The sequence below is a fragment of the Carassius carassius genome, chromosome 13, assembly GCF_963082965.1.
Source record: "Carassius carassius chromosome 13, fCarCar2.1, whole genome shotgun sequence".
In the NCBI taxonomy this organism is placed as follows: domain Eukaryota; kingdom Metazoa; phylum Chordata; class Actinopteri; order Cypriniformes; family Cyprinidae; genus Carassius; species Carassius carassius.
The window spans coordinates 34,487,941-34,505,440 of record NC_081767.1 but is presented as its reverse complement, the minus strand read 5'-3'; the positions used below and the strand labels follow the sequence as shown (position 1 = coordinate 34,505,440).

General features: G+C 40.9%; 1 protein-coding gene across 5 annotated transcripts in view; it reads right to left on the bottom strand.

Annotated features, from left to right (window-relative positions):
• LOC132156424 (interleukin-1 receptor accessory protein-like 1-B) overlaps positions 1-17,500 on the bottom strand; it is a 219,503-nt gene that overhangs the window by 199,237 nt on the left and 2,766 nt on the right. For 4 of the 5 annotated variants that reach the window (XM_059565437.1, XM_059565440.1, XM_059565439.1 and 1 more), the window contains exon 2: positions 4,125-4,223. In XM_059565437.1, the coding sequence (XP_059421420.1) occupies positions 4,125-4,206 (82 nt within the window). In that variant the 5' untranslated portion in view covers positions 4,207-4,223. Of the gene's footprint in view, positions 1-4,124; positions 4,224-11,052; positions 11,105-17,500 lie in introns of those variants that run through there. The other variant, XM_059565438.1, reaches the window with a different exon arrangement.

The window sequence follows — 17,500 nt, the reverse complement described above, 5'->3', positions numbered from 1 at the left end:
CTGATGATGTCATGCAACACAATCAATAGTGATGTCACAGACGACAGAGCGACAGATATAAGAGTATCACATGCTTTTCTCATGAGACACTGAGAAAACAGCTGCTAGAAGATCAATATTACACATACATGTTTCACTTATGAATATCATAATACACTACAATATTATGTCACACAAATGAGTGTTACAGTTGAATATGACTTTCCAGGTCATGAGAAATCAGAAACACTCAGTCTTGTTCAAGTATTTGCTTCAATCATCAGAGGATCCCTGAAGCAGGCCGCGGCAGACAGAAGATCATTATGAGAGGCGTGTGAATATCATCTGACTCTATTGATACAGTCCATCTGATGAAGATGAGCAGACTAATGAATGCAGATCTGATAACAGCGCCGTCCACTGTCAGAAACACAAGTTATCTGTTATAATATAGTGTTACTCCCTAAAACAGTAACTAATTGTGTTACTTTTTTATGGAAAGTAATGTGTTACTTTATTTATTAATTTTTTTCTGTTTCTTATTTGGGCTGGGCTTGCTTGTTTGCGTCATATTCTGATTTTGCATTTCTCTTGTTATTGATTTTGAGGAAGACTGAATCTGTGTTTGTGTGAGTGTGATATTGAGTCTAGATCTACAGTAAGATCATGTTCACACACAACGCATCTGAACTCACTCCTGATTCTCTCTACATGAGCCCTGAGCTGTCCTTCAGTGCATGAGAAAACTATTTGAGAAAAGTAATTTTATTGTAAATTAAAAAGTAACACATTGGAAAAAGTAATCTGATTATGTAACTCATGTTAGCCCCAACACTGCTCTATATTATCACCATACTGTCCCTATCATGAGCGGAGCATGTACAAATGAGGATCTCAGTGGTTTTGGGTCTATTATGTGTGCTACACAAGGGTTTTTCTTCTGTAAAAGCATAATGGTGTTCACTCAGGTGTTTCATTAACATCAGCACTCTGAATGTCTCTCTCTCATGCTGAGCTGGTCAACAAACATTCAAAGCACACATATTTTAACAGACGTGAAATCTGTGCTGATGTGAAGACCTGCGTGAAAACACATGCATCAGCTGAAAAGAATCAATGTTTCTGCAGATAGAAGGAAAACAATCACTGCAGAGATCTGTGGCATGGCTCATAATGTGAAGCAGTCTGAATGAGTCCTGAAGCACTGAAGATACGCTGAACATCAGGAGGATTCAACCCTCTCCACAGAGACACACTTAACATGCAAAACACTAGCACATTCAGATTCCACGAGCTCTTTCTCTCCTTCTGAGCTTTGTGTCATAAACATCTGAATCTGTCACGTCACACGTCTCTTATTCTGGGTCTCATTGACTGTCTGACGGATGATCTCCTCTGTCTTCACAGAATAAAGTCATATTCGTTCATCAGTATTTACTAGGGGTGGGGGGGGTCTATGGTATCTCACGATTCAGAGGCCCATGATTCGATTCGATTAACGATGTGTCGATGAATCACAATATTGTCATACACCCTGTACATCTATTAGGGTTGGGAATCTCCTGGCTCTTCACGATCCGATCTAATTCTGATTCTGGGAGTCACGATCACAATTCCTACATGATTCTTGATCTACATTTTTCCCAATTAATTCTTCTGCTGTGCAAATACATCTTTAAAACTTCACATCTTAAATGAAATTGCAGTTTTATGCTTTTTGTTTATATTTGGAATCTCCATCTTAAAAACAGGAGTTTAATTACGATTATCATTATCAACTCAATATCACAATGCGTCACATTCTCAGTTTTCAATATAACGGAAATTTTTATCAAATTTACTTTATTATTATTATTATTGTATAATCACACCAGGTTATTTTTTAAAACAATTAATTATTTGAAATAAGTGTTCTTTAGGTGTCAAAAGTTTACGGATAATAGACTTTTCTTGTTTTCCTCAGCGTTATTGCTGTTTGATTATCACAGTTGTATTTCGATATCAGATGTTTTGTCCTGCTCTGAAAACATAACTGTGTGTACATCAACTTCATATAAAAGTATTCGAAAATGCAAGTGCATTTAACTGCATCTGAGCTTCAGGACAAACACAAAGCGCACGTGAAAGTCCGTCAGTGCACGAGTTTCATGCGTCTAATAGTCCTGCATCCCAAACGGCAGAAATGAAAGCATATCTACAGTAAAACACGGCGGGTGGAAGCACAGACTGTCAAGCAATGTGCACGTGTCTCACGGCTCAAATGAAGCCTGCCGCACATATGCCCCACCACACGTGCCATACGCAGGAAAATAAACAAGCTCAGAATTCAGAATCGTTGAAGAGAGAATCACAATGCATCTGAAAAAAAGCTTTTTTCTCCCACCCCAAGTATTTACTACAGCAGTGTCCACCAGCAGCTCCATCTAAAGAAGGACTTCATGAATAACGAACCACTGCTAATCACCAGTCAGACACGACCGCAGCCTGAACACGGTTACGGTTCAATCAATATCCTTCAGCTTCATGTTGAGTGAACTACTAAATGACCTGCAGTGAAGTGAGCGGCTGTATAACACACCAGAGCTGAGCACTGGCCTCAAATACATGAATGAATCATTTTCATAATCCAACTGAATATTTACATGAGGATGAGACACAATCCAAGTCATTATTACTGTAATGTTGTTTCCATTGTGCACTATATTCACTTTACATATTCTCTTCTGCGCTCTTCCCAGCAGATTGTATGATGTTGAGATTCATCTTTCACGCTGAGAACGACTGAGACACTCAAACACAACTATTATAATGCACTGGATCTTTGAACGGGATGATCGGTGTATATTGTTCTAATTTTGTTCAAAGATCTTATAACTGGCCTTCAGGAGCTACAGGAGAAACCTGCATATTTGTATTTCGAACAGATGTTTCCCAGAAGACAAAATAAGCAGAGCTCTGCAGCGTGTGTAATGTAATGATGCTCAGATATTCACCCAGCGGCACATGAACCCAATTCTCCAGGCGTGACGCGGGTCGATTTATACCTGACCTTTTGCTTTACAGATAAGAGGTAGTAAATACCATTAAAAAGGTCACATCCTGACCTGAGCGGGACGATGCCACAGGAAGCCTTACATTAAAGCAGCGTTTGTCACGTGAGCTGACCCCGGTGCACACGGATCTCCCATCAGCCCGTGTTTGCTGTTCCTCGGGGATCTCATTCATCATGTTCGTTGTGTTTCTCCCTGTGGTTCCACCTTCAGCATGTTCCCACGTGATGTTTGCAATACGCCTGCCGTCACACCCCACTGCTGCAGATTAGTCCTGATAATGACAGAGACGCGTCCCAACACAGACACCAGAGCGGCCATCTGGACCTCAGCGGGACAACAGACACAGCACTGCAGCCCTACACACACACGCACACACACACACACACACACGCACGCACACACACACACACGCACGCACACACACGCACACACACACACACGCACGCACACACACGCACACACACACACACACACACGCACACACACACACACACACACGCACGCACACACACACGCACGCACACGCACTCACACACGCACACACACGCACACGGGCACACACACACACGCACACGCACTCACACACACGCACACACGGGCACACACACACACACACACACACACACACACACGCACACACGCACACACACACACGCACACACACACACACGCACGCACACACACACGCACGCACACACACACACACGCACACGCACTCACACACACGCACACACACACACGCACACACACGCGCACGCACACGCACACGCACACACACGCACACGCACACACACGCACACGCACACACGCACACACACACACACACACACACACGCACACACGGGCACACACACACACGGGCACACACACGCACACACACGCGCACACACACGCACACACACACGCACACACACACGCATACACGCACACACACGCACGCACACACATACACACACACGCGCACGCACACACGCACACACACGCACACCCGCACACACACACACGCACGCACACCCGCACACACACGCACGCACGCACACGCACACACGCACGCACGCGCGCACACACGCAGAAGGTGTGTGTGTTTCTTACCTGAGCCGCGCTTGGACACCACTTTCAGACTTCTGATGACCGTGGCATACAGCAGGATCTGCAGAGGAACCCGTGATCTCATGTTCACCGCTGAGTCTCCTGCAGAGACACAAGAAGACCAACAAGCGTCACACTCCTGAGCCAGAGATCTCTGCACATCCAGCCAGAACACATCATCTCCTGGAAACATCTGCAGATGTGTCCTGAAATGATGCAAACGGACACCCTCGTGAAGAACGATGAGAAGACCATGAACACACATGAAAGAACAGACAGAACAGATATATATATTCACACGCAGTCATACTGTGTAATATATATATGGCATGATTAGTTGGGGACACATTCACAGTAGGGCTGCTCCGATCACGGTCGGCGATCGTTAATGCGCATCTCGTCAGTAAAGCCGGTTCGCTAATCAGCGGTAATTTCCCTCAGGTGCGTGATTTCACATAGAGCAGCTGTTACTACACAGAGCCGGTGTTAACTGAGAAGATGCGCAAATAAACGCTGAAAATGAACGTGGATTTGCGCATCTTCTCAGTTAACAGCGGCACCTGAGGGAATTTACCGCTGATTAGAGAACCGGCTTTACTGACGAGATGCGCATTAACGATCGGCCGACCGTGATCGGAGCAGCCCTATATTCACAGTGATATCGTTGACTTGATTACAAATGTACGGACCCCCACACATGACATACAGGACAAAAGGTAGGCTAAATCATGCGCACAATTTACTATTTCGTTCCCTCGATTTATAAATTATCCGCACAATTTACTAATTTGTGTAAGGTGAATATATTGTAAAGGCCTACTGTATACAGGTGCATCTCAATAAATTAGAATGTCGAGGAAAAAAGTTCATTTATTTCAGTAATTCAACTCAAATTGTGAAACTCGTGTATTAAATACATTCAATGCACACAGACTGAATTCAGTATCTCTACAAACTATAATATAATACTTCATCAGACAATCCTCATAAGGCTGCGTTTCTCTCGGTTGGTTGTGCATCTTTTTCTTCCACACTTTTTCCTTCCACTCAGTTTCTTTGGCAGTGAATGCTTGTGTCTTATCCTCCTTGTGAAGGGTGTCAATGATTGTCAGATCAGCAGTCTTCCCCATGATTGTGTAGCCTAGTGAACCAAACTCAGAGACCATTCTGAAAGCTCAGGAAACATCTGCAGGTGTTTTGAGTTGATTAGCTGTTTGGGATGTCACCATATTCTAATTTGTTGAGATGAATTGGTCGGTTCTTGTTAAATGTGAGCCAAAATCATCACAATTAAAAGAACCAAAGACTTAAACTACTTCAGTCTGTGTGCAGTGAATGTATTTAATAAACGAGTTTCACAATTTGAGTTGAATTACTGAAATAAATGAACTTTTCCTCGACATTCTAATTTCCTGAGATGCACCTGTATAATGAATATTGAATAGCACTGAATGTTTGTTTATATTAAACGCTTGGATACTACAAAAATACTGCAGTTTAACTGCAAAGGCCAAAAAGGTCAAAAATAAAATAAAATAAGGTCAAAAATAAAACTCTAAATGAATATCATGTTGCAGTACACTCAAATACTGTAAGTTGTGTAATTGTAAAATCAGGGTGAATGAGAGATTCATTTTGTCTCCGCATCATGTCCGGCCTGAGGACTTTGTCCACATCACAGGTAAAGTTGTGTTTTTAGCTAGACAAAGAGGAAAACCCCTCCGGTCTGACAGATCCAGCCTTGATAACCCTCTCTAAACCTTCCTCTTTCTCTCCTCATCCTTCACTTTTCTTATCACATCATTAGAAACAAGTGTGACCAATTTTGAATCATTGTGTGTGAACGATGACAACTGTGCTTTAGTTGTGTTTAACATTTAGCAGCACAAATGCATCAGTCAGAGCCGGACAGTAACGGAGTACATTTACTTGAGTACAGTACTTAAGTACAATTTTGAGGGATCTGTACTTTACTTGAGTATCATTTTTGGGGAGTACTCATGACTTTACTCAAGTGCATTTGAGAGGCAAATATTGTACTCTTTACTCCGCTACATTTCTATCCATAACCGTAAGAACCCGTTACTTCTTCGGCCCCGTCCACACAGAGATGGAGCTTACCCCAATCCGATCTTTTTTTCCCTCGTCTCAAGAAATATCCGCGTCCACACGAAACCACAAAACGATGTAGTACACATGCCAGACCAGCATGTGGTGCTGTAATTCTGCCACAGAGATAGACTTAAAACGGAGAAGAAGACAAGGACTATGCTCATAAACGAACATGGAACAATACATTTATTAATCTGTGTTAATGTTAGTTAATAAAAAGACAGTCGGTCAGTGTTTGTTCATGTTTTTGTTGCTGTTACGTGACCCAGCGGTGTCTGACTAGGGGCGAGACGTGGGCTGATTACGTCATTGTTTCAGAAAATATACGGATTCGACCGTCCACACGAAAACGCAAAGGCAGCGTTTTCAAACTTATCCACTCTGGGACTCGGTTTCAAAAAACATCCGTTTCATTCTTCCAAAACGCCGGATCCGTCTGGACGAAACGCCTATCCGATGAAAAAATGTGTGCGTATTAACAGAAACACGTCTCCGTGTGGACGGAAAAAAGGAAAAAAGAAAAATCTCGGAAACCCTGAATTTGTTGTTTCCCTCTCAAACGTGATTGGATTGTGCAGGCGCCACTGACTGGGACAGCCTATCAGCAATCACCTCCAGCTTTCCACCAAAGACTTCATGACATTTGAGTACACACACACACACACACACACACACACACACACACACACACACACACACACACACACGTTTGTTTTTGTGTAAAGTGTGTTCATCCCATAGGTGTAATGGTTTTTATACTGTACAAACTGTATATTCTATGGCCCTACACCAACCCTACACCTAACCCTAACCCTCACAGGAAACTTTCTGCATTTTTACTTTCTCAAAAAAACTCATTCTGTATGATTTATAAGCGTTTTGAAAAATGGGGACATGGTTTATGACCTCATAAGTCACCCTCTCCTTGTAATACCTGTCATACCCATGACATTATACAGAGTTGTGTCCTGATATGACACACACACACACACACACACACACACTTGTCACACATAGATTGTGTGTGTGAGAATGCTGTTATTCAGCTGAAAGTATTTTCTCCTGTCTTTAACTGTATGTCAGTGTGAGAGAAAGGGGCTTAATACTGTCACTCAAATGAGATGAATTTTATTTTTCCCTCTTTGTAAGCTGACCTAAACACAGCTGATTAGCTGATTTTCTCTAATCATTATTATTTTCTCTTCTATGCTGCGTGTATAACACGGTCAGGTTCAGAGGTGTGTCAGAACATTGATATTGCCTTCTTTGCTGGTTTAGGTTTATTGATTTGATTGATCAAAAAACAGAAACTCACATATACTACACAATTGTTAGCTGAATTTTCTTTTCTGATATTACACATTAATGTAAGCTGAGCATTTGCTTTTACTGTATGTTCTTGAGTATGCGGTGTGTTTAACACAGTCAGGTTCAAATGTGGGTGCAAAAAATCCATTAAAACTCTAGCAGAAGTTTGTCAGAGCGTTGCCATTGTGCTAGTGCCTTGTGGGCAAGTGAGAAATCTTAAATAAAGCAACATGGTAAAAAGATTTTACTTTCAATTGCTTTTACATTCTCCAAGGTATTAACATTTTTCATAACTCCATGTAGGACGTTTCTGTACATAAATGTAAGCACCGTGGCAGTAGTAATGCAATTTAGAAAATGTACTCTTGTACTCTTGATACTCAAGTAATTTTAAAAACAAGTACTTCAGTACTTTTCCTTAAGTAGACATCTGACTGTAGTACTTTTACTTGAGTAAAGGTTAGCAAGGGGTGTCTGTACTTTTACTCAAGTACTGAAGCTGTGTACTCTGTGCGCCTCTGATCACAGTGTGATAAGTGTTTAAGAGAGTGAGAATGTGCTTAGAGTTTGCCTAACTGCCTGAACTTGATCAAGGGTTTAGCAGAAAGAGTGATTTATTTGACAAATTAGTTTAAGCTAGTAAGAATTTGGCTCAGAGATTGGGGTGTAGTGTTTTAGCAATTCAGAAAAACTGTAATTAATTAATCATCACATCATGTGATTAATTAGATTAAACATTTTACAGTTTTTCCACATTTGCTAAGACATTAAACCCTAATCTCTGAACCAAATGCTCACAAGCTTAAACTAATTTGTCAAATAAATCACTCTTTCCACTAAACCTTGATTAAGTTCCTAAAGTTCAGTGTGTGTGTGCTATTTTCCTTTTTGAGAGCAACTTTTTGTTTTGGTATATTCTCTTGTATTGGTTGTGTGAATTATTGTATGTGTATGAGTTTTTACAGTATTGCAAAAATATTTACTATACACAATAATTGTTTTATTTATTTTGTAAGTCTCTAACAGTTTGTAGCGTCCCATGGTTCTGGTGTGTGTGCGCTCCAGCAGATCTGAGGATCGCATCTATTGCATCAGACGCACAGCACACTAACACGGATTAAAGGCTTTAGAGATTCCACATAATTCACCATCAACAATACAACATTCTGAGCGCCCAACACATGCAGCATCTGAATATGCACAGCATCCTGCAGTTGTTTCCAAGGAAACGCTCATGTTGTAAATGTTGTGGCTCAGATCTATGCACTCTCACCTGCACACGGCCCTCGTGCACTTCACCATTCTGCTTTCCAACCAAAACCAGATCCTGAAACACTGAGCGGATCTGCAGACAAACACACCCAGACAGACAGGCCACTGTCTAGCTTTCTGTCTGTCTCTCTGGCTCAGGAAAAGAAAGAGAGGAAAACATCGGATCGTTTCTCCACCTCTTTACCATGTCTCTTCTTCTTTTAGCTCCTGTTATACTCAGCCAAATTCTGCTGTGCAGTAGGACACAGTGCCAAACAGAAGAGAGAGAGAGTCTACAGATTCCCCATTTCCATTCTCTCTCTCCTGTTTGTGGAACTGGGTGAAAAATTGATGTGCCAGCTGCCTTTGCTAGTCATTAACATTTCTATTTGAGAGAAACTGTAGCGAGAGCCTCCATTTCTACCTTCAGCTCACCCACGCAAAACCTCAGCTGCTGCGCCCTGAATTATTCTGTTTCGCATTATCCACTAGCGCATCTCAGAGGTGAGACCGAGAGAGAGACAGACGGAAACAGAGAGAGAGAGACCTGTGAGCGTTTGCTCTGCAGATGTTGATTCTCTCTTTCTATTCAGATGAGGAGCGTTAGAGTCACACAAGCAGATGAGCGTTTGACTGAAGGTCAGCAGAGAACATAACCTTACAATAAATATGAATTATACAATGCACTGCAAAAGCTGTTCTCACTCACTATTCCTGTATTGATTTCCAGTACACATACAGTATACTTAATCACATATACCTGTTTTCCTTTTTAAAGTGCCCCTATTAAACCACTTTAAAAACTGCCTTCCGTGCAGTGTGTATATGTGCATGTAAACGATTGTAAAGCTGCAAGTGCATGGAAAATAATGTCACTGTCTCCCAAGAGAAAGAATAGACTCTGAACAGCTGAAACGAGTCGGCAGTAATTCAAACCCCACTTCTGTGAGGTCATTGCTAACACACCTGTATAATGATGTTCAACGAACGTGAATGTGGTTCACATCCTGTCGTATCAATAAATCAATTCATTTTATTTTCACTGAAAGATAAGGCTGCACAGAATCAGTCTTTAAACTCTCAGCAGTACAACCCCAATCTTTTTTTGTGTTCCCGTCATTTTACTGACACGGGATTCACAAACCCTTCCTCTGGAAAGATGTCACACCTGTTAGTCTGATAAATATGTTAATATGTTATATTTTCTATCGAACGTACAAAATACGTTCCTATGGCAATGGCATATTGTTTTTTCGACATGCGGTGTACTTGGTAGACCAATCACAACAGACTGGGCCATCTGACCAATCAGAGCAGAGAAGGCTCACAAAGAGGAGGGGTTAGAGAGACTGAATCTTAGAACGAATCGCTGGGAAAATAGGTGATATTAAATGCATATCCTCAGAAAACGAAAGCGTTCTTTGACCTTGCATGCATGTAAAACTATTGTAGGGGACTCGAAACGATTTTAGGAACCTTAAAAATTCCACAATGGGGAACTTTATATTATTTATTTTTTTGACCATGCTGGCAGATACTAGTTATTATTTTCACAAGATTTCTCAGTTAAAAAGATTTTGCCTCTTCAGTATCTTGATTAATAATGTTAGATATTTTGACTAGATAACAAAATACTGAGGAAGAAAAGTTATTTTTTTTTATTGAAATCATAATTCTTAATCGCAAATATTCAGTCTAATTCAGTCAAATAGTCCAAATAATTGCAATTTCAGATAAGCATAAATCAAGGGACTGTCAATTCTCATGATCCGCTCGCAGGTTTAGTGACAGCAAACGGCACAAATGACCACATGAAAGAAAACAGACTGCTGGATTACAATTTCAACAGAGATCACTAAACATCGTGAACTGAACCAACACTGAACTGAATTCATCTGAATAATGACACTACTGTGTTTTAGAGCTGCTTTACAGCATAATCTGTAATAAATGTTCCTGTTTATCAGTGTGAAGCTGCTTTGACACACTCTATTGTATAAAGCACTATAGAAATAAAGATGACTTGACTGCGGTTAGAAGACTTATCTTTTCAAACACTGAAGCTTTTACTTTAACATGTGCATAATTCAAATTTATTTATGTTAAATACAAACAGTAAATAAATCTGATGTTTCACACAATAATAAATCACTGTCATCTCTCAGAGACAAAAAGAAAGAGTGCCAGAAAGAGACGATTTGTGAATCGTGATTGAGTGTGTGAATCATCATACACAACACACAGCAGTCACGTGACTTACCTCACGCGCAATCACGGACTAACACACGGGCGATAAACTCCCTCTGAAGCGTTAGGCACTCTGTGGCCGTTTCTCTCCCCTTTATAGTGTCCGAAGCTCATTTCACATCACTGCCCCTGAACAAGACCCACACGCATCATGAAATCAGCCAAACAGTGTCCGGCAGAGCTCAAACCCAGCTGTGTGTCAGCCTCAGTAAGAGCTCAGAGGGGAAGGGGTTATTGAGTTTGAGTGACCAGCGCTAATGAGCTGCTCCTTTGACGCTCACTTCATCCTGATTCGTGACCCGTGGACTGACCCACCTGATACCGTCCGGTTAGACCGGTCTCGCCCTCCTGAGAATCGAGCAGAGAAACTCATTTAAAGAGGAGGGAGCAAAGATCGGCTCTCAGCGGACAGCAGGAAACATGTCTGGAGAAGCCGGAAGCCGGAGCTCACACTGATCAATCACCACTGAACCACAGTGTCATTTCTACATAAATGTTTCTACTTCAGCCAAAGGCTTGCATATCATTAAATAAGGTGTCTCTCTACATGTATGTTGTGGCTTTATGGATAAATCTTCTGGACTGAACCATTAATCTCCACAAACATAACAGGACTTGTATATTATTAATCCCTTCAAATGATATCTGTATGATACAGATAAAGCCTGTGAAACAAACTAAACTCACATATATAGTGAATATGAATACATCTGAATTAAATATATATAAAATACATCTATAGACATATCCTTCCTTCCATCTGTGTTTGTTCACTTAAAATGTCTGAATTTCACTAAATTAGATCACAGCAAAAATTCTGTAAAAAAACATCCTCATCCAAAAGTGACTTTGCTCTTCATGTTCAACACTAGATCAGCTGGTTTAACATCTAAAACTGTACAAAGTGTGTTTGTGCTTCTTTCTTTACAATCAATGACACTTGATATTTTGTGATCTAATGCCTTCATTGGCCGCTGGTTCTGCAGGACTCTCACAGATCAAATACAAGTCAAACCAGTGAGTAAACTAGCGTCTCCTTCATCTGATATTCTTTCTTGAAGACAAACGTCACCACGATGGTTCAGTACAGATGCTGTGATTCTGACGAGCTTCCTTCAAACATTTAACACAGACATCGGACAGCTTCTCAGTGGTCTGGAAAGAAGAAACAGGCAGATGATATTAAAGATCCCCAAGTCTTTCTTCATGTGTGAGGTTCTGGAGGCAGAGACCACGCTCGTTCCCTAACACCAGCTCGTGATGCTCAGCGCATGCAGACAGAGGCACTTCTTCACTGTCAGGACGCCCGGCCTGTGTTTAATAAAAGATAAGAGAATCCAACCCAAATATTTCCAAACACACAACACTATTAAATCCAACACCTGAATAATTCAGTCTTCATGCTGCTTTACGCTCTGTGTTTAGCTCGACTCGCATGCGTCCTACAGCCACAGGACAGACGCGTCCGACCCTCGTTTCACTGCCGTTCCTTATCTGTGATGCTGAGAATGCGGAAATCACAGACCGTTTCTCTATCACATCTCTTCCCAAGGAAACCAAACACATTACGTCTTGTTTAGACGCTGTGAGGTAAAACTTTAACTATTTAAGTAATGAGTGAAGATCCTGAAGGTGTCGCTCAGGATGAACCCAGTGGAGCTGACGTGATGCATGTGAGCAGGAACACTAGGTAAATCTACATGATAGAGCTCAATACCTCATCAATATTATAGGGCTGTCAATATAACCTGCAAATTTGGTGTGATTAATTGTGAAAAATGTGTTAAAATAAGGCAGCGGCCCCGTGAGCCATGAGCCTAAAATTAACAACAGCACAATAGTTTAAATTGTGTTTAATTATTGTGAATTTTGTATGCTTTGCTCAATTTCGCAAATGAAAAATGTTCCTATCAAATCCACAGCAGAACTGTTGTGCGTCTCTGATAAACACACAGTGGTGATTCATTACTGAACAAATCTGCAGTTTTGAACAAATCAAGTGAACCAGTGATTCAGTGAGCCATTCAAAAAGCACTTGCTTTGTTTCTGAAGCTGTTTGAGCAATCAACTTGGCTCTTTAGTTTATATTAAGAGTATAATTCTTAAAAATATATATATAATCTCATAATTTAAAGCGGCCATAGACTGCATTGATAAAATATATAAAAATAAAAAAGAATTCTCTGATGTCCCCAGAGTTTGTATATGACGTTTTATCTCAAAATACCCCACAGATCATTTCTTTATAGCTTGTTGAACTTGCCACTTTGAGGGTATGAGCCAAAACGCGCTGTTATTTGTGTTTGTCCCCTTTAAATGAAAATGAGCTGGTGCTGTTGCCAAGTGCGCGGGTTTAAGCAACCCCAATAGCGTGATATTTAGCCCTTAAAATGCGGAAATCTCACCATAAACGTGTATTTTACCCCACCGGAGTGTGATTTTTACTGGGGGATGAGCCTCAAAATGTGATAGGGCTAGTTTTGAGTAGCAATTGGGTGGGTTTTGTTGTGAAAATCTGGCAACCCTGGCAGAGCTTCCAGACCTCATGCTCACGGGGTATACCAGCCTTACAAAGAGCCAAGAAGCTCCTTTGGAGAACAAAATATGACGCATGATGCTTACTTTGACTGTGGTCTGGATCTTAGTACACGAAGCGTTGGTATTGATCCCTCTTTCAAAAGCAATATTTACACAACTCCAGCGCTAAACTGACACTCGTTTGTCTGGCGTAAAATGTCAGCACAAATGCATAGGACTTTTCAGTTTTTTCTGGGACATTTCCTTTGAAAATGAAAGTTAACCACTGTGTCCTTAGTGGTCTATGGAGACTCCTGTGTTCGTTGGTGCATCACAACACATAACAGTTTTAATGGCTTTTTGTCGCTGACATTGTATCTCCAGCAGAGACAGAAAGAGAACAGTAATGACGGACTGCAGCTTCTCACTAATAGGGCAAAGAGCGTCACAAATGGGTGTGGGACTTTCACAGACTATGACGTCATAGTAGTGAGAAACCTGGAACTGCTAGTGTGGATAAACTGTTTATGAATATTGGGATTATAAAACAATGAGTGGGTGGATTTTTAACATTACAGGCTGGTTGTTTTCATACACTGCAGCCACACAACTGTGTCCAAACACCTTTTAAAAGGGATTTTTGTATTCTATGGCACCTTTAATATGCATTTAAAATAAACATTAATGACCATTTATTATTATAGTTTATGCAACGTTGAATCAAAATATTTCTTTATAAAGCTATTTTTTATAACATTGATTCAATGTTATCTAACATAATTATGAAAAAATCTTTCATGGGGTAATTTCCCAGCCAAAACTGATGTGTGATTAATTTACAATTAATTAACTGCCACATCATGTAATTAATGAATTTTTAATTGCTTGACAGCCCTACATTTTAGCACACATGACAAACAAGTCAAGTCATCTTTATTTCTATAGCGCTTTATACAATACAGGTTGTGTAAAAGCATCTTTACAGTATTAAACTGAAAATAGCTTGTCAATAATGCAAGAGCACAATAGTAAACACTCAATTATTCAGTTAAAGTCAGTTCATTGTTCATTCAGTGATGTCATCTTCCAGCTCAGTTCAGCTTTCTTCCAATAGTGTCAATAGTGTTAACGAGGAATTAACAGAGCAGCCATCAAGTGCTAGACAGTGTTTTAGGTTATTACATGCAGAGTCTGATAATTAACACCTCTCCTTTTTCTGAATTTAGTAGTAGGAAATTACTACTCATCCAGTTTTATCAACTGTGCATTCTGTGGGCTGCAAAGAAATATAGAGCTGAACATCATCAGCATAACAGTGAAAGCTAACACCATGTTTCCTGATGATATCTCCCAAGGGTAACATATAAAGTGTGAAAAGCAACGGTCCTAGTACTGAGCCTTGTGGTACTCCCTACAGTACCTGTGAACAATATGATACTTCTTCATTCACTGCTATGAATCGATAATGGTCAGATAAGAATAATTTGAACCATGACAATGCAATTTCACCAATGCCAACATAGGCTAATTTTCTAGTCTATTCAAAAGAATGTTGTGGCCGATAGTGTCAAAATGCAGCACTAAGATCCAGTAGCACCAATAGAGAGATACAACCATGAAAGGATGATAAGAGCAGGTAATTTATGGGGTAGCTGTGGCCTACTGGTTAGAGAGTTGGACTTGTAACCTGTAGGTTGCAGGTTCGAGTCTCGGTGCTGGCAGGAGTTGTAGGTGGGAGGGAGTTCATACACAGCGCTCTCTTCCCCTCAATAACCATGGCTGAAGTGCCCTTGAGCAAGGCACTGAACCCCCAGTTGCTCCCCGGGCATGGATATAGGTGCCCACTGCTTCAGGGGGGTGTTCACTTCTCACTGCTGTGTGTGTGTGCACTTGAATGGGTTAAATGCAGAGCACCAATTCTGAGTATGGGTTACCATACTTGGCAAATGTCACGACTTTCACTTTTTCAATTTGTAACTGATGAGAGCAGTCTCAGTACTATAATACTATAAAACACACAGATATTATGAATTATCGCTCTTTTGAACAGAGAACAGAATAGGTTTAATACTAGCATCAGGTTTGATCAGATCACTACAAGCTCTGGCACTACTAGTGATGAATGACTGAAACACGACTGCTAAGCATCCCGTGGCTAAAGAAGCTTTAATGTGAGTGTTTGAAGGGAATGACTCCAGCAGTTTTCACTGTCTTATCTCCTTCACCTCTGAATCACCTTGCAAACCACTCGTCCTGCTGAAGAAAGCCACTTCATTACAGTGAACCCTTCTGCTCAGGACCGCACGCCCTGCTGTGCTGCCGAGTGCTGACTCATTAGTGAACTGCACAGGCCTGACCCGGGTCCATATAAGCTTGACATGAGTGGAAGGCAGAACTGTATGATTTATAATGCCGGCTCTCTCTGCCTTGCTACGTTATTCCTACATCCATCACGTGGAGGTGAAATCACAGTGAGAGGAAGCACATCAGTCAAGCGACTGTGAAACTGACTTCACGTCACTGCTTTTACATATAGTAATATTTGCCGCCAAGATTCCAGCCCCATGCAGTGAGTCATCACCGCAAGAGTTTCTAACGAATCAACTCAAAAAAGAGAGATGAAAGAGAAAAGAAAACAGCCACCAAATCACAGAGAAGAACTCAAATAAGCTTCCATTAGATCACTGAAGGTCTCCATATATATTCCTCCTCTGGGAGCATGAGAGATGATGGACAGCCATGGCTTCAGATTCATTATTAAATGAGAAAATCGAGCGCTGCAGCGAACACACATAAAGACACACGCTCTGTTCCGGATATCTCTCTGTGAAATGCTGCCATGCTGGGATTCTAGTTCCTCAATATCAATCCTGGCATTTCTGCACAGTTATAACAGATCATGTGTCTTATTAAAAAAAAGCAAGTGCCTCTGCTTCAGCATTTACTCCTGATTTCTCATAACACAGGACTGGAGAGATATGGGTGAATAAATGGAACAAAGTAACTTGCGTTACTAATTAGTAAAAGTAGTATTAACTACTTAAGTAATATTTGTTTGTCAATTTAAAAGTAATGCTTTACTAGTTACTTGAAAAAAGTAATCTGATTATGCAACTCTCATTACTTGTCATTTGTTACCCCCATCATTGGTTAGTTAGCTCTCACGCTCTTTCTATTGAGATGTACAAGTGTTTCCATGACAGACTCCAGGCATGAGAGAGTGGTGATTTACCCTGAGAATCAGAAGATGTCCTCGGTCTCTTGCTCTCTGGTTGTGGTTCAGTCTGATCTCTGCAGCTGATTATATCATAAATCCAGGGCCTCTTTCCAAATGCTGCTGGATTGTGCAGTAGAGGTTTATCTCACGTAATGTAGATGCTATCTCTCTGAAAACCTTCATGAATGAGTAACCAGAATGACAGGAAAGAAATCTATGGCCATTCTGAATCCTGCACAGATTTCTCCAAGCCTCTACAGTTTCCTTCATATATGTGAAATGCTCTGGAACACATCACCTTCATCTTCTGGCTCAGATCACAACCCACAAACAGAAAAGGGTTGAAGGAGGAAAAGATGGACATGATCATTCTGTGTACCACAGATAAAACCAACTGCATCCATCAGTGACAAGATCACTGCAAGAATCAACATGCATCTCAATCAGCTCACACTTCAAACACTTTGTGTGTGGCATCTGCCGCTGAAGATGATTGCATTTACTGAAACAAATCAACTCTGGAGTGTTTCTCCACCCTGCCCATCTCTATCTGAAACACTCCTGGAGTCTCTGATGACCTGAAGCAGGTGTGTTTGATTAAAACATGTTTGAAATGTTAAATGCTGGAATCAAACATATATTTCTGAACACTGCAGTTTTGTGGTTTTCCATAGACTTACACAGCAGAAGATCTGAACACTAATGCAGTAATAACCCAACACACACC